Below are 22,555 nucleotides of genomic sequence, written 5' to 3'. Positions count from 1 at the left end.
TATAGAGGTTTCTTAATAAAAAACACTCAAGTATTGTCAGTGAGTTAAGATTCAGACAGTTTTGGTGAAATTAATAAGCTGATTAATTCAAAAGATCTGACTCAAAACAATGATTCATTCATAAATCACTACTTCTCTAATTTTTCAAAACTGAACAACATCTTACATTTTCTTTCTCATACAAAGTTATCATATATACTTTTAGGTTGATTTTGCATCCTTTTCTGAAGTTGAGGATGGCAGAACTTTCATTAATAGGTGTACTATCCCTTTAAGAAGAGTCTAGATTCAGACTGTCTGCTTAATTAGCAACATATGCAAAGTCTAAAGAATCTCCAGACATACACAGACTTCTTGGATCCGACTATTAAATCAGATCCAGTTGGAGAGAGAAGCCTGATAAACAACTGAATTAATCTGAGTTATACTGATTAATCTAAAGCAGTCTTTTTCATTGGGTAACATCTGTATTTATATCCTTTCATAATAATATTTCTAATGTTAGCATTACTCTTTCGCTTTAAATTGAATTTACCGTTGTACAAAGCAGAAATGAAAATGCATTGAATATGAATGAAAATTGCAATAACACATGATTCATGTCTCTGATTTATATTTTGCAAAACCGCATGTCGTCCCTTGCAAGAAACATTACATTGAAGATTAGTATAAAAACTGTTATTAGTTGCTTAGCAACATGTCATCATGACAATGCACAGTTTCATATTTCTTAAGGCTATAATCTCAGCGTGCTGCTGGACTTTTGTTCTTCCACCTCGCTGCAGACAGATACTGAAGTGTGTGTGTGTGTCTATCTCTATGGACATGTGGCCTAACAAAGCCTCATCGTGCAACACCTAACTACATTTCACAATATACACAGGGGGTGAAATGGAGAAATCTTTCACCGACCCCTTCACATGTCAACACAATAACAGTAGCCATGTGTCTTTCCAGTATATTGACCAAAGAAATCAAAACACCATGCCTCATTTGCTGTGCTAGGGGATGGACTTTGAATTAATTTTTGGTTGAAGAAGCATCAAACTACTCTTGATTAAGCTACTAATGATGCGTCAGTGACAACAAGCTGCCTTGTGGCTCTAATTGATCTTCCAATCTTCCTCTGTGGAAATCTCTCCTACCTGCAGCGTGGGACGGACTATTTTAAGAGATGATATATTATTCCTCTAAAAGTCAGTGGCTGAAATGGAGGAAAAAAGGGTGAAATGACGGCTCCCCTTACAAGATGGCATAATGAGCCTCGCCTGTGACCGAGCTGTGAGATCCGCCCATTAAAACGAAACCCCATGTTTGCCATCGTTAAAAAAGCAGCTGCATTTTCGCAGGTCATGACTGATAGGCCGCACCGAGCGCCCTGATACAGGCTAAGCTAATTGTTGAAATGCTCATTAAATCAGATAAAGTAGCACATAAATCAGACTGAAGGTTTGAACTATGGTCAGCCTGTGCCGTTTGCCTGGAGTAAATCTCCCAGGGACATTTGTTCAGTGCCTTAGATCTCATTACATCTTTTTCTTGACAAAGTTCCAGCACCTCTGATACTGTACAAAGCCTGGACTTAAACACAGCTGGTTTCTGTGGGCCTCGGATGAAAGTCGAGCTTGACATAATGTTGCAAATCTGAGCATGAAATGAGAAATGTTTTATGTGTTGGATTTGGGTTTAACAGCCTTGTTTGTAAACCTGAGACAGAAAAAATGGCAACAAAACATTGTATGGGTCATAATTCTTTGCATAATGTGGCACAGGCTCTATCGTAAATTTAACCGAACAAGCAATTAAACAATACTGACGTAATGCTGTACATAAGTGGGAGAAAATCTCATAAATATTGATGGGTTGGATCGCATATTTGATTCTGAGAGTCCTGACATGTACTAGTTGACCAGACGTCGTAAATAAAGGTTAGCGATGATGAATGAAGCACATTGTGAGATATGAAGCATTGATTTTATTCGCCCTTCTCTGACTGTGATTCGTGACCCGTTGGCAGTCTGAAGGCAACACTCCATCAGATCCCGCTGCTCTCTTGGAATAGCAGGGAAACGCATTTAAAGCCTCATTTGGAGCACATGTTTTGGGTGGGGGAAGCCAAATGTTGACATGCAACACAATTTCAGTATGCCTCGCTAAATCTGATATGTGATTAATAACTCGCTGGCTTTTGCTAACCACATGCAAACGGATATGTCATCTCTTATTACCGTTTTATTATTGACTAATCGATATTTCACTGCTGTGATGCTTTTACCAGATGTCAACAAGGAAATTGAGACGCAGTGTTTCTTACATTGAAAATAATCCAATGCTTTGTTAGCGCACATGGGAGGTTTTGCAGAAAGTCTTGTTGCTTCCCAAATTGGCCTAAACCAGACATGCAGTCGCAAAGCTGTATTAAAATTATATATAGATAAGAAATGTACAGGGATTAAAGCAAAAAAAAAAAAAAAAAACTTCTGACTGAAAAGGCTACTTTTTCAGGAAAAGTCCTTCATGCTATTTAAATGCTTGAGACCAATAACGTTTTTAAAATAACTTTTTAGAACAGCTTTTCTATTGACAAAAAAAAAAAAATGAATAAAAAGAAACCTTTGATGCAACATGAGCAGATCTAAATGTAATCCACATTTAGATGTACGACATTAGATTTACTTTAATTGTGCAGGGGCATTTTTTTTTTTTTGTCCCTGTATCTTGAATTTGGGTGGGGTTTTGGTTTATTTTCATACTATTTTTGACCCAAGCAAATCTGTTGTAGCAAGAACTTTAATCCCTAAATTTATGGAAGCTTGTTTCTGCCTTAGAGTACAAAATACAAAAGAAAATTGTGAGATAAATTTAAAAATAAGAAATAAAGTCACATTGTGAGATTTAAAGTCGCAATATAAAGTAACACTGTGAAAGATAGATGCAGTTGCAAGATATATAGCCGCAATGCAACAAATAACATTGGATTTGCGAGGTATGAAGTCACATTGTGACAAAGTTGCAAATGTAAGATATGAAGTCACACATGCAAGGTTTCAAATCACATTGTGAAATTTAGTCTAAATGGTGAGAAATAAAGTCACACTGTGAGATTTAAAGTTGTAATTGCAATTGCAAAAAAACAACAACAAAAAAAGTAACAAAACCCCAACTCCAAATCAGAATCTGATCCCGGACAAGCCCCCAATTTATGTTATGACCCGGCTCAAAGTCACAACATAAAGAGGACACTTGACAAAATAAGTTTCAATAAAGAAAATATTAATTTATTTCAGGTTAATCAAATAATGTCTAGGGTCAAAATGTTAAAGAATAATAAAAGAAACAACAAATCAAATAACTGTTGGAAATGGGGTTTGTCGAGTTGTGGAAACAAATGGGAACTCCAAAATATCAACCCACTCTTCAAACAAAGACACAAAAACAAAAATGAGAGAGAGTGAGCTTAAATCCATGAGCCTATTAAATAGGTATGCCACAGGTGCAGCCCATGATCAGCACTGGAGTCCCGCTCATCAAGGAGGAGCCTCTGTCCCTGCAATCTCACAACAAAAAATTTAAGGAAAAAGGGGCAGGGCTGTAACAGAGATATAAACTAAAGTCACAATTACAGAAAAAATTGTAATTGTGAGATCAGTCACAATCACCTTCTTACACTCTAAAAACTCCTGGGTTATTTCTTTAACCCATTTTCTGGGTTATTTGTGTTGGGTTAAAATTATGGGTTATTTTTTCAGAGAGTAACCATTTTCTGGGTTATAGGGCTAATATTTTGACCCAATTCCTGGGTTGTTTAGGTTTCTGGGTTATTTTTCAAAGAGTAACCCATGGGTTAACGCCCTTCCCCCCGCTGTTGTTCTGGATTTTTCTCACAATAGTCGTTTGAAACAACCGTCACTTGAACTTGAACGCACTCGATCCGTTTTGGCCTGGGCTTCTTCGGTGCAACTTCATCGCGTGTTCAAGGTAAGCAAGTATTTTCAGTGTCAATGTAACGTAAACTTTTCTGTGTCCATGTCCCCGTTGCTAGTTTAGCACCATCTGTTGAAAAATGACCATGGCTTACCGTGGTAATTCTGTGGTTAGCACGTAGCCGCCCACGGATATCGCGACAACATCTAACTAGTTTAAAGTCCGTGTAAAGTCAAAATAAATATGTGTTTTGAGTTTGTCAGACTAAATAAGAAAGTGTTATTAACCACCCAGCCAAATTTGAATGATTAAAAATAACGATAAGTTCATGAAATTAGGTGTCAAAATGGTTGTGCTTTTTACACATCGAGAAACGTATGATCTATTTAATGTGTTTAGAAGAAAAATGACTGAATTCACTTTACACGGTCTTTAAATTCTATTTTTCATAAACTGTGCTGTACTTATCTCATTGTTATAATACTGGTAATAATACGATAAGCACAGTGCAGCTAGTGGCGACTTCATGCCGCGTTAAGGGGGTCGAACACCGGACGAGAAGCGCCGCGCTGCGCCGCGTCTAGGACAACTCAAGGTATCGCGTACTTTCTCAGTTTATGGCCAGCAATATTGTTATGTTTTAGGACATTATGAAATTAAGATAATGTCAGTAGTATGTTATGATTGTACTGTATAATTAAATACAACCGTTGCTGAGTCTGCAGTCTGAACACTTTACCTCAGAGCGTCCGTTAACTGAATGAATTGAGAATATCACCTGAAAATCCGATAACATCAGCAATTTTCTGATTTCTGTAAATAAATATAAAACTAAATGTATATTGCAGCACAGGGTGAAGTCCGTATATACATTAACTACGATTTGAGACACACACATGTAAATTTAATATAAAACTATGTAAATGGCGCTCTGTGGCGCGGCAGGATTTTGAACACGGTCCTGAGCCGCCGCGGACAGACGCCGAAAGGCGCCGCCGGTGTGTGTACTCTCATAGAGAATAATGTGTTCGAATTTAAAAGACGTGAGCTTCGCGTCCGGTGTGCGACCCCCTTTAGCCGCGGCTAGAGCGACGAGGCTACACAATAGTTATGTTAATCAGCTGCGCTGTGCTTATCATATTATACAGTGCCCTACTGTCTTAAGTAGTGAGAGTTAAAGAAGCGTTTCAAGTCTTCAAATTGTTGCTAACCTCTATTGCTATGTTTTCTTCAGGTCATTATAAATGGACAGCTTTGTCGCTGATAAGCTAACTGAGTGGCGGATGTCTGGGCTGATAGAGAATTTTAGAGGTGAGCGTTTTACTCTTTTAAGGGATAATTCACCCAAAAATGAAAATATGATGTTTATCTGCTTACCCCCAGGGCATCCAAGATGTAGGTGACTTTGTTTCTTCAGTCGAACACAAATGATGATTTTCAACTCCAACCGTTGCAGTCTGTCAGTCTTATAATGCGAGTGAATGGTAACACAATTTATAAGAGTCAAAAAATATGCTTAGACAAATTCAAACTGAACCCTGCGGCGCGTGACGACACATTGATGTCCTAAGACAAGAAACGATCGGTTTGTGTGAGAAACCTAAGCGATTGCTGAACGCAGTTGGACATAGTGGTGTTTTAGAGGTAAAAAATTATATAAATACTGTTCGGTTTCTCGCACAAACCGATCGTTTCGTGTCATAGGACATCAATGTGTCGTCACAAGCCGCAGGGTTTAATTTGGATTTGTCTAAGCATATTTTTTGACTCTTATAAATTGTGTTACCATTCATTCGCATTATAAGACTGACAGACTGCAACGGTTGGAGTTAAAAATCATCATTTGTGTTCTACTGAAGAAACAAAGTCACCTACATCTTGGATGCCCTGGGGGTAAGCAGATAAACATCAAATTTTCATTTTTGGGTGAACTATCCCTTTAACTGCCCTCATATCATCTCTCTATACCTAAATATTTTTCTTGAATATGGCTTAAATGTGTCAGTGTAAGATTTTGTGACAGTCACAACTTCTTTGACAGTGGGGAATGCATCTCTATAATAACCCTTATAGTTAAAAGATACTTGTGCCTTGTCTTTAAGCTGTTATGCATAATAATGGGCCAGATATTCACCTTTGCATTAATGTCATTATTACACTTGTTAATGAAAGAAAAGATGGACAGTATAGACTGTCATTCACACAAAATGGGTAATGCTGCAAAAGAACCACATTAGTTAACTAGCAAATTGGGCCACGTTTTTTTTTTTTTTTTTTTAAACAAAACAAAAAAAAAAACCAACAGCATTCCCTTAAGAGTGATTATTTATTAGCTTGATAATCAAAGAGTGTCTGGTGAGTGGTTCACAATTGTCTCGACTTATTAACAATACTCATGTTGTCTTGTTTTCTGTCTTTCAGGTGAAGACATAGATGAGGAGGCATTTCTTCTCTTAGATGAGGACACTATCAAAAATCTTGTCCCTCAAGTTCAATCCAGTTATTGAATGTTGTCAAATGTTTGAGAGAAAATGAGTTGTTTATTTTTCTATTTTTTCTAATGTCTAATGTTATTACAGTGTGACCTAAGATAAATAGGTCCAAGTGTGTAGAGTTTAATTTAATTTAATGCAATAAAAATGTAAAAGTGCTTGAAGTGTGTAAGTTTCTGAAGTTTTATTTTCTGAAATAAGGCATACTGGCATAGTAACCCAAGTTAGGTTATTTTTGACCTTTGACCTTTGGTTAAAAAGGGACCTACTAATTTCTGGGATATTTCAACCCAGATATTGGGGTTGTTCTTTTGACCCAAAAGTTGGGTTATATTAACTACAATTTTGGGTTATTTTAACCCAAAATTTGGGTCAGGTATTTAACCCAGAAGTTGGGTCAAAAAGAATAACCCATTTTTCTGGGTTGAAATAACCCAGAAATTAGTTGGTCCCTTTTTAACCCAGGATTTGGGTCAAAAATAACCCATTATGGGTTATTTTTGACCCAGGAGTTTTTAGTGTGTATTTTGAGGCAGATATGGGCTTTCATCAAAATTAGAAATAAAACACAGAAAAATAAAAATACCAAGTTAAATTAAATTGTATAGTCAATTCCCAGAGTCCTGCCGAGTACCACCTGGGGCAGTCGGCATACCCCAGTTAGAGAAGCACTGCTCTAAATGAAAGACAGCAGGGTAACTCCCTCTTCTCACACCTCTCTCTCCTCTTGGCAGACAGAAGATTCCTGAGACAATGTACAACTTTGACACCAGCCGTTATTTTAGCGAACGCCTAATTTCATGCTGACAAGTCTAGAGCCAAAAGAAATATTCATTTCAGCCGTCTCCAGGAGTTTAGATAATCTGGCACTCTGAGACAGCATATGGAAAAACTGAAGTCTAGGAACTGTGTGCGACCAGTGTATATAAATCAAGACCTCTGAGGAGGGGATAAAATATCTCTCACGAAATGTTTACATTCACAGTATAGTTTCATCTGTTTTTCAAAGGTTCACTCTGTGCTAATAAGATTTAAGTAAATGACATGGTTTGAAATGACTATTTGTGTGAAGACCACTTTGTATTTCCAAGCAAACCAATCTCTCCCCATGCAGAGATACATAGATCTTTTAACAAATTTGTACAAACGCGGAAGGCAAGAGGTTATTTAAGTTTGCACTTTCCGTATTTTATCCAAGAAGGAGTACTTACCTAACTTATTCCTACGGGGTGTAATTGGTCTCGCTACATCTGTAAGAAGGAAAATTCAGATTGCTGTAAATCAGGATAGAAAAAGAAAAAACATCATACTCTTTCCCATAATGATATGAAGTTCATGTCCGAAAACCACATCCTTCGCATTGCATCTGGCTGCTTGGTCAATGTTAGACCATAAACCGCATCAACGGCTCAGCACTCATCAGTCCACCCATCTGCACAAAATTACACATACATACAGTTTGGCAGAGAAAACTTGCTAACTACTTTAAATCATCCTCGAATTGGCAGCAGTTGTAAGCGGTGGGTTTGAGTAGATGCATGGTCAGGTCATTATATGTCAGTCTCAAAATACATGATCAGATTCCTTGCTGTCATCATGTCTTACTATTTGGCAGAGCAATAACAATATGTAGAGCTCTGACAGTGCTATTTTTTTTTTAACAGTCTCTTGTGCCAGTACGATCACCAAGGTAACACTAATAAAGATTTAGGATGTTCATTATTCACAAGCTTGTACAGACAAAGTGAGCTCAGTTCAAAATGAAATGTGTTTTTACTCTATAAAATGACAATTTATGCTAAATAGATTTGTCCTTGGCTCCATTTGCAATACTGAACACGAGTACTTTTGAGTATTTTTGTTGTTGCAAATTGAAACTATATGCACAAGCTAATTGATGCAGTGCTAATGCAGCTCTTAGGAAACAGTTATAAGCTTTAATATATGAACAGCTAACTGTGACATAGGCCTTGTCTCAAATGGCACCCTAAACACTCACGGTCTTCCTATGAGTTTACACTTTTGTGACGTAATGCCGCTTTCATTGTTGGGAAGATGTGTGCTGCAAAGCTCGCATCAGAGTCTCTCTTGGAAAAAGAGTCACATCAAGTCACATAGAGTGCTTTATACAATACAGATTGTTTCAAATTCAATGTGTAACCCCTCCTGTTTGAACCGCCCGCTCTAAGCCGGACTCGAACCCTTGTCCGCCGGCATGTGAGTTAGGCACTCTAACAAGGAGGCTAAAGGCTGCAGTTTTTAGCATCAGTCACTAGAGTGCTTCTTGAGGCCTCTTAACGACCTACGTCCATTACTAGAGTTGTCAAAAGTACCGACTTCGGTACCTATTGGTACTGAAATTTTAAGAATGTGACGCTTTGAGCGCTGTTGAGCCGATTCGTAAACACCTCGGATTGGCCATTGTGTTCATGCGCTCATCGGATATGTCTTTGATTGGCTACGATGATCAATGCACGGGAGCCTTTGAAAGCACACGGAAGTGTTTGAATTTGAAAGCGTTTTGAAAGTGGGAGCATTTGAAAGCAGGCGTCTATCAGCAGACTGGTCCGCGATAGATACCTGCTTTCAAACCCTCCTGTGTGTATATGTGTAAGCGCTTGGTGAAGAGCTTCATTGGTGACTATTTACAACATTTTTACAGCATTGATCATTGAAGCCAATCACAGACATATGCAATGAGACGTGAACACAGTGGCCAATCAGAGGTGTTTATGAATCTGTTCAACAGCGCTCAAAGCGTCAAAATTTTAAAATTTCTGTACTGACTAGGTACCGAAGTACAACTCTATCCATTACAAAAGCAGCTAAAAAAAATGATAAACAGGAAAATAATGATAGATTGGGCACCCTATCCTATTTTCCAAACTAAATTTAGGCCCTGGCTTAATTGATAATATTGTATACATAGACTTTCATTGAACATTAGGTCATATATTTTGCCTTAAAAGTCATGGAAATGTATTGGTAAAATGTGTATGAATGAACCCTGATCTTTATAAAGCAGTTTTACGGTTTGTAGAACTTTGTACAAAATAAAAAAATCCATAAACCCTCTAGTACCCTCTTTCAGCCCACTGTTAGTCCATGAACCCAATTTTGAAAACCTCTGAACTTTGCAAGCAAAGCTGTATTTACAAAACTGTATTATAAGTTATGTCTGTGAAGTCTACACATTTCTGCTATTTGTTTGGGGTCTTTTGCCATTTGCAAAATTATTTTAATATTACCACGCTGGTATAATAATGTTGAATAATGGACCATATTGCAGCTTAAATTGACCAAAATGAGTGCTAAGTCCACTTTCAAGGTCAAGGACAATGCAAATTTAAAAAGAACTGTCATTTTTCACTAAGCTCACTTTTGAGTTCACTAAAGCGGTCTTTTGTGTGTGTAAATCTTTTGTGTGTTTGTGTGTGTTTACCACTTAAAACTAACAAAAGTAACTTGATTCCATCATATATACTGCAAAAGAAAGGGCACACCTCTCAGCCCATGCAAAGCCACTATAAAAGAGATTGTAAGCAGAACCTCAACAGACCACAATAGAGCCATAAGAGCCTGTACCAGACAGGATAATGTTCCTCTAACACACTCACCACAATTGACTTAATTATACAGCCCTTAGTGTTTGACGCTTTCTAGAGATCAGTGTTGTTTAAAGACACTTCATTCAGTTTCAAGCTAACACACCAGCATGCATCTGCTCACAGGACCTCCCATGGCTGCACTCTCCTGAGAGCAGTTTGACATCTCCCTTATCCCTGAACACACACGCTCAGACGCTCTCCTTCCTGTCCCACACATGACACTGTCCTGTTATCAACTTTAATTTCACTCTGTTGTCTCTGCTTACTGCTGTAATTGAGCTGTCCTGTCGCTGAACCGGCCCAGTGGGACCTGTATGTAATCAGCCAGGTGCTTCCACGGGCCTCTCTCTGTCTGTGACAACTGCTACAGATGCCTGCGGCGCTCTCCCGCTCACCTGTTCCACGTGCAGCATTGAGTCCCACATCTAAAGCATTCATGCATTCGCCGTTTGTTTTAATTGTTAATTAGGACATATAATTGTTTATTAGAACATTTTCCTTTGCAAGAATTAGTATGGTGGAATGAAAGAAGAAGAACACTGTAGGCATATCACATGGATAAAAGCAAAGCATTAAATACATGTACATGTAAATAGCCTACTTCATTATGTAATATAAATATCAGGTAAAAGGGAATATTATGTTTCAAAGTCTTTAAAATATTTTCCATGTCTGTGTTCAAAATCTAACTTGCCTTAAACCCCAAAACGAAAATTCTGTCATTAATTACTCACCCTCATGTTGTTCCACACCTGTAAGACTTTTGTTCACCTCAGAACACAAATTAAGATATTTTTGATGAAATCTGAGAGATGTCTGTCCCTCCATAGACTGCCTTTGCAACTTTATCTATTGCGCTTCAAAAAGTTCATAAAGAGATCAGTAAACAAATCCATATGAATCGAGCGGTTTAGTTCAAATTTTATGAAGAGACTCGATCACTTTTTATGATGGACAGATTGAATTTAGACTTATATTCACATATAAACCTTGCTAAGCTCAACTGAACTTGAATGACACACAAGAACAAACCTATTCCGGAACGTTTGAGCTTATGGAGAGACAGACATTTCTCAGTTTTCATCAAAAAGACCTTCATCTGTGTTTCTGAATATTAACAAAAGTCCTACGGATTTGGAGCAACATGAGGGTATGGAAGCCCATTTCTGCCATTAAATAAAAAAATTAAAACAGTAATTGCGACATTTTATCTCACAATTTTGACTTTTTTCTCACAATTGCTAATTATAAAGTAACAATTCTGAGATATAACCTCGCAATAGTGTGATATAAAGTCGCAATTCCGAGATATAAACTCGCAATAGCGTGATATAAAGTCGCGATTTCGAGATATAAACTCGCAATAGCGTGATATAAAGTCACGATTTCGAGATATAAACTCGCAATAGCGCGATATAAAGTCGCGATTCCGAGATATAAACTCGCAATATCGTGATATAAAGTCGCAATTCTGAGATATAAACTCGCAATAGCGTGATATAAAGTCGCAATTCTGAGATATAAACTCGCAATAGTGTGATATTAAGTCGCGATTCTGAGATATAAACTCGCAAATAGAAGTCAGAATTGCAAGAAAAAAGTCTGAAATCTGATTTTATATCACAAAATTGTTCAAAATTCTGAGATAAAATGTTGCAATTACTGGTTTTAGTGTTTTATTTAGTGGCGGAAACGGGCTTCCATATGAGGGAGTATAATTAATGACAGAATTTTCATTTTGGGGTGAACTAACCCTTTAGGTTCCTACCCTATTGGACCGTTTTCACAGACTGTGATGGCCCATTTCCAGTTATCAGCATTGCAAATCTAGAGAAGTTATTCATGTTTTACTTTACCTTTTTACTTTACAGTGCTGTATTTGTGTTAGGCTATATCACCCTAGCAGTATATTACAAAAACTAAACTGCTGCGGGGGTGTTTAAAGGGTTAATTCACCCAAAAATGAAATTTCTGTCATTAAGTATTCACCGTCATGAAGATGAACGAAGGTCTTATGGGTTTGGGACAACATGAGGTAAACACCGAAGCCTGCACTACGTCAACTGTGTATGACAACAGTTCAAATTTTTGAATAAAGTCATTATTTTTGTTTTGTTTTTACACACAAAAAGTATTCTCATCACTTCATAACATTAAGGTTGAACCACTGCAGTCACATAAAACTCCGCTAGAGTTAAACAGTTGAGTTTTACCGTTTTCGAATCCATTCAGCCGATCTCAGGTTCTGGCGGTACCACTTTTAGCATAGCTTAGCATAGTTCATTGAATCTGATTAGACCGTTAGCATCGCTGCGTAATATCATTGCACTGCTGCAGCCATGATACGGCAGCAAAGTTCCTTGATTATTACGCCTGAATGAGAGTATAGTTCCTAGCCATATCAGCCTAGAAAATCACAACTTTTTATTTTCCGTCGGTCTTACTACACGATTTAACTACAGAAGAGTCAAGTTTTAAATAGGAAAAATATCAAAACTGTTTGTTCATTTTTAAGCGCGATGCTAACGGTCTAATCAGATTCAATGAACTATGCTAAGCTATGCTAAAAGTGGTACCGCCAGAACCGGAGATCGGCTGAATGGATTCGAAAACGGTAAAACTCAACTGTTTAACTCTAGGGGAGTTGGAAAATGAGCCTATTTTCAAAAAAAGTGGAGTGTTCCTTTAATACCTTTCTGGACCTTGAAAGGTGCAATGATGTTGCTGTCTATGTGTGGTTCAGAAACACTAGGATTTCATTAAAATATTTGAATTTGTTTTCCGAAGATGAACGAAGGTCTTAAGGTGATGATACACGGGTTAACTTTTTGAGCAATGTTGCTGGGCAATGTTGCCGTCAACGGGCAACCTGATGAGACACAGGGCAACTAATTAGGGCAACAGACAGTTGGCAGCAACCAATCAGAGAGGAGCAAATCTATTGCAAACTCAATAAATACTTTATTATAAACACTTGTTAGGCACTTTATTTCAACGTTTCAAATATTTTCTTCATTTTTATTAAAAATAAATGCATTTCCGATGTGATTTGACAGGAAAAGGGAGAAGAGCGAGTTCGGCAAAAGGCGGATTCTAACCCGCGTCGATCGCATCAAAAGCTATTTAAATGTCAAACACCCTACAGCCTACGCTACTATAGACATAAAAAAAATCCTGTCTTTTTAGTATTTAACTGAAATCATTAAATAGCTTCATTAGAGCATACACAAATTACTTTCGGACAGTTGTTAGTATTTTAAGCAATATGAGGTAAATTCCCTGTTTTGGGTTGACGCATGGCAACTTACTAGCGTAAAAAGATAAAAGTTCACACTCCTTTTCTCCGCTCCACTGCCGCTGAGAGGCCGCCATCTTGTTTTAATATTTTCTGAAATCTCCGAAACGGTCACGTGATCGGCTGCTAACATTCTGATTGGAGGATCTCAAAAAATTGCCCACAACCGATCTAACGTATCCAGATATAAATTTGTTGCTCATTCTCAATGGGAAAGTGCCCAAGCAACGTTGCTCGGCAACATTACTCAAAATGTTGCCCCGTGTATCATCACCTTTACGGGTTTGGAACGACATGAGGGTGAGTAATTAATAACAGAAATTTAATTGTTAGGTGAACTAACCCTTAATACAACAGGTGGGGGAGTACAGCAAATTTTACATAATTATTACTTTTGACTGCTGTAATCAATCTCTTTATATTTTGTCTTTCTTTTGGCAAATTGTGAAAAACGCTATCATGGATTTGCTATCGGAGCAAATGGGAAAATAAAAATTTGCTTTCATCTCCCATTCACCACTATACAAGTTTAGCAAATGACAACTTCCACTTCTGAAAACCGCGGAAATGTGAAAATGGTCCATCCCCAGTCAGTTAATAGGCAACTTTTTGTGTGTGAACGTTCCTACTGACTTGTATTTGACCCGTTGGCGCGCGAAACATGCCAAAACTTCGGCAGATTTGTTTCAAGTGTTTTGCGTCTCCTAATGTTTGCAATCGCAAACAAGTTTGACACTTGTCTGAAGTTTGACGCTTCAACCCCCTTCCATTCGTAGGCTTGACGCTTTACTTTAATCGCATTGGCTGAATGTGAGGGAAGGGGCGGAGTTGACCTGTATTTTTGAGGTATTCTACATGTAAAGCAATCGCAGAGGCCGGGTCCCTCGATAACGCTTCCCTTCAGGAAACTGGTTTCCGTCAGGTTTAAAACATCACATCTTTATTCTAAAATTAATGAGATTTACAGATAACCAGAAATATATATATATTAATATTAACTTAAATTCTTAATTCGTTGTAGAAATGCAATCAAGAGTAAAAATAAAAATAATTAAAATAAATAAATGTGCTACTTTCAACTGCTTTATTAGACGCCATTTTATTCTACATTCAAAAACCAAACCACTGGATTCGGATGTGCTTCGTTGCTTTCCTATCTCCGTGTGCAATGCACAAATGTATCATTTTCCAGGTTTGCAGCCCTTCTGTTTTCCTTGCAGGCAGTTTGTCTGTTGGTCAAGGATGCTTGACTTCACATTAATACACTTTGGAAGTATACGGTCACTCACAGGGCCTTATTTTCTGCGTGATCCCTGGCCTTGGAAATATCACATTGCCCCAGGCTTTCCCTGTATGAAAGGAGAAATTAATCCTCTCAGCTGTAGTGTGCGGTTATTTTTAGAATGCTGAATGGAGTTGCAGATACACCATATAAAGCCAGAAAGAGTTTAATTTTAGTATTAAGTATAGGAAGTTGGCCACTAAAATATTTTGTTGCCATAAATATCGGCAGACTGTACACCGAGCTTAGGATTTTTACATGTTGATCTCTTTCCTCAGAGGATAATGCTTCATATGGCCTAAAGAACATGGGTCAAGTGTGCAAATACATGTTTCAGAATCTTAACAAGCTTTAATACAATGTACAGCCTCAGTTCTCTTAGAGAATTTCAGTTAGTTGAGCAGAGTTCAGAGATAAATCTCTTTTCTTTACAGTTCCTTAGCAACCGAGAACATATTTGCATATAATTGTAAAAGGATGAACAAACACTTATATTTTTTGTTTTATAGCATTCGTTCACTTTAAAGGCCAATAAGGTCAATGCATTTCCAGAACGCTTTTTCTTTTGCTTCATCACACACAATAACTATGTGCATATAAATAATTACAATAATACATCTAATAGTAATCTTCTTTTATGTCTTATGTAAGGTGAAAAGCTGGAAATCGCTGAAATACATCATGTGACACTGTGGAATAAATTTCATCCATTCTGTCTGGATCTTCCTAAAGGTCAGGGGGCAGAAATAGAGCAAGGCACTAAGATATTTAGAGGCAAATCAGCAAGAACACTAGACACCATTCAACAGCATGTCACCAAGGAATCCCCCTGAAGCCTATTCTTGTTTAAAATGGCCAATGCCCAAGAGTGTGCACTCAGTCATTAATATTCATTGACTCCTGAGTGTAATAATAATGATGGGCAAATGTTACCATTTCTATCCCTCACTCATAGAACAATCAGTTATCAGAAACCCCTGTATGCCTTGATATAATTCTGTTTAATAAGGATTTGAAAGAAAACTGTGTGGGTTTCTTAAGACTCAGCTAAATCGTACAACATTGGGATAAATCAAAGTGCTGCCGAAGAATGTTTGCACACTGTCAGTTCATTGGAAACTGAAAATATTATTTGAATTGTATTCCCTAGAATAAATACAATCGGCTCCTGTATACTAACCCCGTTGGATAATAATATCCTAAAATAGAAAATATAAAAAAGAGAGGAAGATGATTCTTACAACAATGACAAATTTATTTAATCATTTATTTGAGCTGCTCCAGCAAGTGTATTTACAAACAATGGCATTTGAAGATATAAAAACGTGTCATATCATAATGCAAGTCAGCACTGTACCGCCAAGAGACGTCACAGCAAATATTCAGGCGACACAGCCAAGAAGCTAAGGGAAATGGTGGTTTAGATATCATGGTCTTCACAGCTGTATAAAGAAGCAGGTGTGGAAAGAATTAGAAAATGATGTCTAACACTGAAGAAATATTTTCTGGGATAAAAACGATGAGAGAATACAGGAACATAACTGCCTTGTGGAGAAAAATGCAGGAAGTTTAATGAGATTCCCAATATAAAAAGAACAAATGGGAGTTTTGCATATGGACAAAAACACACTGCAGTCATTTTACAAAAATAATGTTTCCTGAATTAAATCTGCTAAAAATGTCCTTCTAGGTTTGTTCCCATGACAATAAATGGACGACAGCATTTCTTTGTGGTGCAACATCAGAGCATTGCAGACTTTAAGATGTTCCACAGGGGATTTTAAGCATATGCTTTAATGATAGTACAGCGGTGCTTTTGAGGATGGACCAGCACACATTCCTAGTTGTCTTCATGAACACTGAACCATTTAACTGTTGCCCAAAATAAAAACAAACATTTAACTGAAATAAAATGTGTTCTGATAGCAAATGCATTTGATATTATGCTTTTTTTTTTTTTTTTTACTGGACTATTTCTTAATGTGTCTTATTTCATTTATCACATCACTATATGATATGATGCTAGACAACGTACGGATACATAGCATCCATAGGACCCATGTGCTCCAGAGTAAAAGAACCATAGAAGCTATTCTACTCAAACGTAGCCACATACTGTATTAAAAGCAAAAACTACGTTTATGTGGCTTACCCAACTGTCGATACATAGATGAAAAACATGGAAACCATTCGAGCGAGGAGAACAGGGACCGGGGCAAATATTTACCCTGTTTTTGTGTCTGTAAAGGCCATTACTATTGATCCCAGCAGGAGATCTCATCTTTCTCCATCTCTAGCCAAGTTCATGAGAGTAACGCTAGCCTGCGGCTAAACTGGACACCGCGCTCCTCCGTGCTGCTGTCGATTTTTTAATTCCAGAAATAACCCACATGAGGCCTCGCAGTATGTGGTCTGCGTGCCAGGCACTTTGGACAACATCAAAGAGCCTATTAAATCACGTTAGGGTGTCAGCTGCCACCGAGGTGGAAGCGGGGCTCCGCTACTGTTTCAGCAGATCCCAGATGAGCTTTTAGTGCGCACAGCTCTGTATTGAAAAAGTAAATAAATACAAAACGGCATGGTTGAAATGCACTTTGATAAAAGAAACGTCCATGTGAGGATTCGTTTGGAGGATATAAGAAAATAACTGAATTACTTTCGCTTCATGCTTAGAATAAAGAATCCTCAGAAATGTTTTTTTACATAATTAACAATTCAATTGGCAAAGGAATGAGCTCAAATTGTTGACTGAATTAAAATGTTAATGCTGTTCAATTTGATTATTCTAGGGGAAAAAGACAGGAAGCATTTACATCAAAACCATTTCCCCTTCTCGCCCATCCATACTAATGGAGCAATTTCAGGAGTGACGTGATCCCTGACGGACATGATATGGAGATGTACTACTGTTTTTACCCCCTGATATCATTTCAAGGATTGATTTGCTTAGTAAAACATTAAACCATAATCAGAAGTTACTCTGCAATGCGGTTGTTATTCATATAAACCAATGTAAGTTGACAGAAGCTAGGCATTTTGTGTTCCTTTCTCCTGAATTCTGGCTGATGACTAGCACAACAAAGTGTCAAGAGCACTAAGACTGGACAATAAATAAGAAAAGGATGATTCACCAAACAAATTAGTATATTCACTCAAACAGTTGATCAGTGAGGCTCCGTACTCCTAACAAAACATCAATTTTGGCAGCTACACTTGAGCATTTTACTTCAAGAACATCACATCTTCATTTCAGTCCCATGTACACCTGTACACAATGTACAAAACGAGTGCTTATCTTTTTCTTTTATCTACGAAAACTCTTCAAAAATGCCACCGTTCACCTGAGCACCTGAGTCAACGTGGACTACTCTGGTTTAGATATTAAAAAGCTCCCTGCTTTCCCTTTTATAAGGGATGCTATCAGGCAACAGTTTGCCTTGATGTCTAGTAGAGTCAGCAGTTGAGTCCATAGTGACGACGTTTACCCACAATGCAAGTGGAGAGATCCCTCAGATAGTCCTCTTGATCTGTTATAAGACTTCTCTTTTCTGGACGGCAACACTGAAAGAGGTCTTTGTGAAAAAGTCATTTTCTTCCTCTGCCCCCAATTACAAGGCCCTCTCCAACGTTACACAGGGGCACCGAGAGGACACAGACCTATTTTTGTATGCGTGTCATAGTTTAGTGGGTTTTATTCGTGTGTACAAGAGAGGTTGTTTTTTTTTTTCTGCGGGTTGGGGATTTTGTTCATCGAAAACCATCCAGTTGTATCGCCGAAAGATGAGAAGCACAAATCGTCGCGTCTTCCTGCGCGAGAAATTACTTTTCAGTTGAGAGAAAGATCTCAAATGTTCCTTAAAAGTGCTCGATCACGAGTCCTCCTGTATACTTTAGATGTGTCACTGCGCACATATGGGATGCTATAAGGAGGACAGTGAAGCCAAAAGAACCAGCGCTGAGGCCAACAAGGGCCCTACAGTCTGAACGCGTCCGGCGCCGTTGACATCACTTCGGGATGGTTCGGCAGATTCGTGACTCGTTCCGTCTGAATGGAGAAAAAGAAGCAGTATTAAAAGAGGTTTATAATACCAAAGTGTGCAAAAACATTACTGATAGATTTGATTATGGAAATGCCTTTGACATAGAGTACGAACCATTATTATTTTCTATAGAGTTGATGCTTCCATCATTGATCTTGACGACGCGGTCGTGACTTTTCTCACAGTTGTCTGAGGGAGAAACATTAAACAGGGTGTTGTCAGGGTCATGACATCATCTTTAACTCATTGAACTATTCCAGCAGTGATAAACGATGCAATTGCAACCACGTTTTATCAGAAGCTACGCCAGGATCTCTCCTGAGGGGCTTGTAAAACTTACTCGAAGGTCTGACGAAAACTTTCAGCCTCAAGCAGCTCCGTCTCCCATTTTCACTGATGGTAGATGCTGTGGAAACATTTTAAATGGTCAATATTAGGCTCATTCGATCAATGCTGCACATTGTTTAATACATCAAGTCCTTTTTTTTAGCTTTAGATACATCACAGGGCTCAACAATACAAATTTCTTTTCTACTGGCCTGGTCAGATTTTTACACGCACTGCCAACATTTCCATCCACATTTACATTTAGTCATTTAGCTAATGCTTTTTTGCAAAGGGACTTACAAATGAGGTACAACAAGTAATTTATCAGAAGAGACAATAATATTCACAGTGCACAATGCTTCAAGTGTGAGCAGCCTGCAAAATACATCAGTGTTCATGTATATGTATATCAGTTTTTTACATATATATATATATATATTTACATACACACACATATATATATATATATATATATATATATATATATATATATATATATATATATATATATATATATTTACATACACATATATATATATATATATATATATATATTTACATACACATATATATATATATATATATATATATATTTACATACACATATATATATTTACATACACATATATATATATATATATATATATATTTACATACACATATATATATATATATATATATATATATATATATATATATATATATTTTACATACACATATATATATATATATATTTACATACACACATATATATATATATATATATATATATATATTTACATACACACATATATATATATATATATATATATATATATATTTACATACACACATATATATATATATTTACATACACATATATATTTACATACACATATATATATATATATATATATTTACATACACACATATATATATATATTTACATACACATATATATTTACATACACATATATATATATATATATATATATATATATATATATATATTTACATACACATATAATATATATATATATATATATATATATATATACACACATATATAATATATATATATATATTATATATGTGTGTATATATATATATATATATATATATTATATATGTGTATATATATATATATACACATGTATAATATATATATATATATTATATATAATATATATATATATATTTTTTTTTTTTTCAAACTGAAAATAATATATTTAATTTTTTATATTTTTATATTAAAAAGCAAAAATACAATATATTTATAATAATATAATATAATACCTTTTATATTTTTTCATTTAAATGGCAAGTACAAATTTTCTTTTGGTTGGAAAATGACTGCATACTGTGCAAAACAATTTTGCTTTGATTAATTTGAATGATGAAAGATGAACAATACTTTTACAGCCTTTATTAATCTTAATTGTTCATTTCAGCATTTAATATTACATTTTTAAAATCAAAAGTTGTATTTGTTAACATTAGTTAATGGACTGTGAACTAACATGAACAATGAACAACTCTATTTTTATTAAATAACATTAATAAACATTTATGAATGTTGTAAGAAATACATTGCCCAATGTTTGTTCATGTTAGTTAATACATTAACTAGTTAACAAATGTGACCTTATTGTGAAGTGTTACCAAATTAATAAATCAAGACAAAAGCTCAATGTTAGCCAGGAGCAGTTAAAAAAAAAATCTTTTTTGACAAGCTTTCCAAAAAGGTCTCAACAAAACAGTTCCACTGGCCCAAGGCCACTAGGATCATTTGTTTCAGGTTTAATCCACAGATTTTACCTGTCTTAACAGTTTGCGGCTTACTACATGCAAAGGCCTCATTTGAATGCTTCCGTTGAAGTCAGAAGCATACACAATCAGCATTCATTTTGGTTCTTACAGATAGACGCAGACGGTTCTACATTTGCTATGCTGTTTCCCTGTCATCTCAACCATGAACCATGTTTCTCAATTTGTCCTCTCCAGCTTATTAGAGCTTTAAGAACAGGTAGACAGCCTCTGTCTCTGCACTGTCCTCTCTTTGTGCAGTATGTAATGTAATCTGGCGTAGTCAGGGAGCGATGCAAATGAGGACCAGTGGGGTGAGGGGGAAAGAAGGCTTGGTATTTTTTTTCCACAGATCACTCTGGACGTAAAGGTGACTAAGTAATGAGCAATGCAACACACTTCAATAAATCCCCTCCTTCAAAGCCTCAATGTAATATGTGCACAAAATGCAATTTCCTTAAAGCCAACACAATATGTTCTTGATAATTCAATTGGTGAGGCTCGCTTTCACTGATGTGGACATGTGCTCGACTGTGACTGGGTGTGGATGTCTTGCTTTTTTGGTTGAATGCTACAATTTGGATTATTCGACTATATATATACTTCAGCATAAATAAGCTAAGACTAATGTTCAGCACATGCAGTCCATTAGTGGCAGGATGATGAATTAGTCTTTCTCTTTAAATTTGTTTCCTGGCAGCAAATATTTATTGAACACCCTTATCTTGACCACAGACAACACTATATATAATATATAATATATATATATATATATATATATATAATATATATATACTGGATAGAAAATTTGTGATAAACCTTTCCAAGCTCTTTTCCTAACCTCTGCTGGTTGTGACCTTTCCACAAGCCTCTTAGATGTTGAATGGTCACTACATACATCAACACCTGCTACTTAAAGCTGTACTGGTGGCTAGTAACATCAACAGCTGCAAATGACAGATCACAGGCCGAAAGAAACACCTGCCACTAAAAGCTCTGTAATCAGCTGTGATGATACAAATGACTTCTGTTCAGTCCATAGACCATATCGCCAGTGACTCTGAACTGCTGAACCTTACATCATCTCCTCCAGTCATACTTCATAAATGAACAGTACTGGTTTATTGAGGAAATATATGGGTCAATGTGTATATAAGAGTGTCTATGATAAAGAAGTGGAGAGATGTTTAAAAAATGTAGTCATTATATTTCTGATGTATCAAAATGTGAAATATTAATTAATTACCTTTTACTTGACATATTTAGAGTCATTAAACTGAAAATGTTATAGAAAATGATATAAAAGTTAAGAAACGTATTAATAAGAGACGTATTGACCTCGACAGTCATTCTTCAAGTCACTGTATAAGTGAACTGCATTTTAATTGATCTTTTTAAATAAATTAAAACATTAAAGTTGAACCATATCTCTGTTTAACACTTTAAACCACCATGAAAGTGTCAAGACGAAACTATAACAGGATCTGTTGCCTTTAGAGGGAAGAAAAAGAAACAAGAGAAAGACATGTCAGGAAAAAAAGAATTATAACTCTTTTCCCCATTAGCTGACTGGCTCATCTCTGAGCTTTCAGACATTCCCATAATGCACCATGGCTCTTCTAGCCTTGACCCCCATGATTCCCTGCTGTGTGGGGTCTCCAGCTGCACTTAATCTGCTGTCTCTTTTCTCATCCCCACACCATCATGACTGTGGGGAGAGGTTGGGTTAAATCAATGTGCTTATATGCTGTCTACACTGACATACTAGGGACTTATAAACCCTTAATCATGTCCCCACAAGC

At 36.5% G+C, this 22,555-nt stretch overlaps 1 protein-coding gene and 1 long non-coding RNA gene across 2 annotated transcripts in view; one reads left to right on the top strand and one right to left on the bottom strand.

Annotated features, from left to right (window-relative positions):
- Positions 1-3,888: 3,888 nt before the first annotated feature.
- On the top strand, positions 3,889-6,679 carry LOC137013239 (uncharacterized). The gene is made up of 3 exons (XR_010893687.1): positions 3,889-3,978; positions 5,159-5,235; positions 6,346-6,679. It is a non-coding gene; the product is annotated as an uncharacterized lncRNA (long non-coding RNA).
- A 9,205-nt stretch (positions 6,680-15,884) lies between these two features.
- efna5a (ephrin-A5a) overlaps positions 15,885-22,555 on the bottom strand; it is a 52,626-nt gene continuing 45,955 nt past the window's right edge. The window contains exons 3-5 of the mRNA XM_067375960.1: positions 18,982-19,047; positions 18,756-18,830; positions 15,885-18,646 (exon numbers count right to left, since the gene is read on the bottom strand). Of these exons, the coding sequence (XP_067232061.1) occupies positions 18,522-18,646; positions 18,756-18,830; positions 18,982-19,047 (266 nt within the window). The 3' untranslated portion in view covers positions 15,885-18,521. The remainder of the gene's footprint in view (positions 18,647-18,755; positions 18,831-18,981; positions 19,048-22,555) is intronic.

The sequence above is a fragment of the Chanodichthys erythropterus genome, chromosome 22 (genome assembly GCF_024489055.1).
Source record: "Chanodichthys erythropterus isolate Z2021 chromosome 22, ASM2448905v1, whole genome shotgun sequence".
In the NCBI taxonomy this organism is placed as follows: domain Eukaryota; kingdom Metazoa; phylum Chordata; class Actinopteri; order Cypriniformes; family Xenocyprididae; genus Chanodichthys; species Chanodichthys erythropterus.
This window is presented reverse-complemented; position numbering and strand designations above follow the sequence as displayed.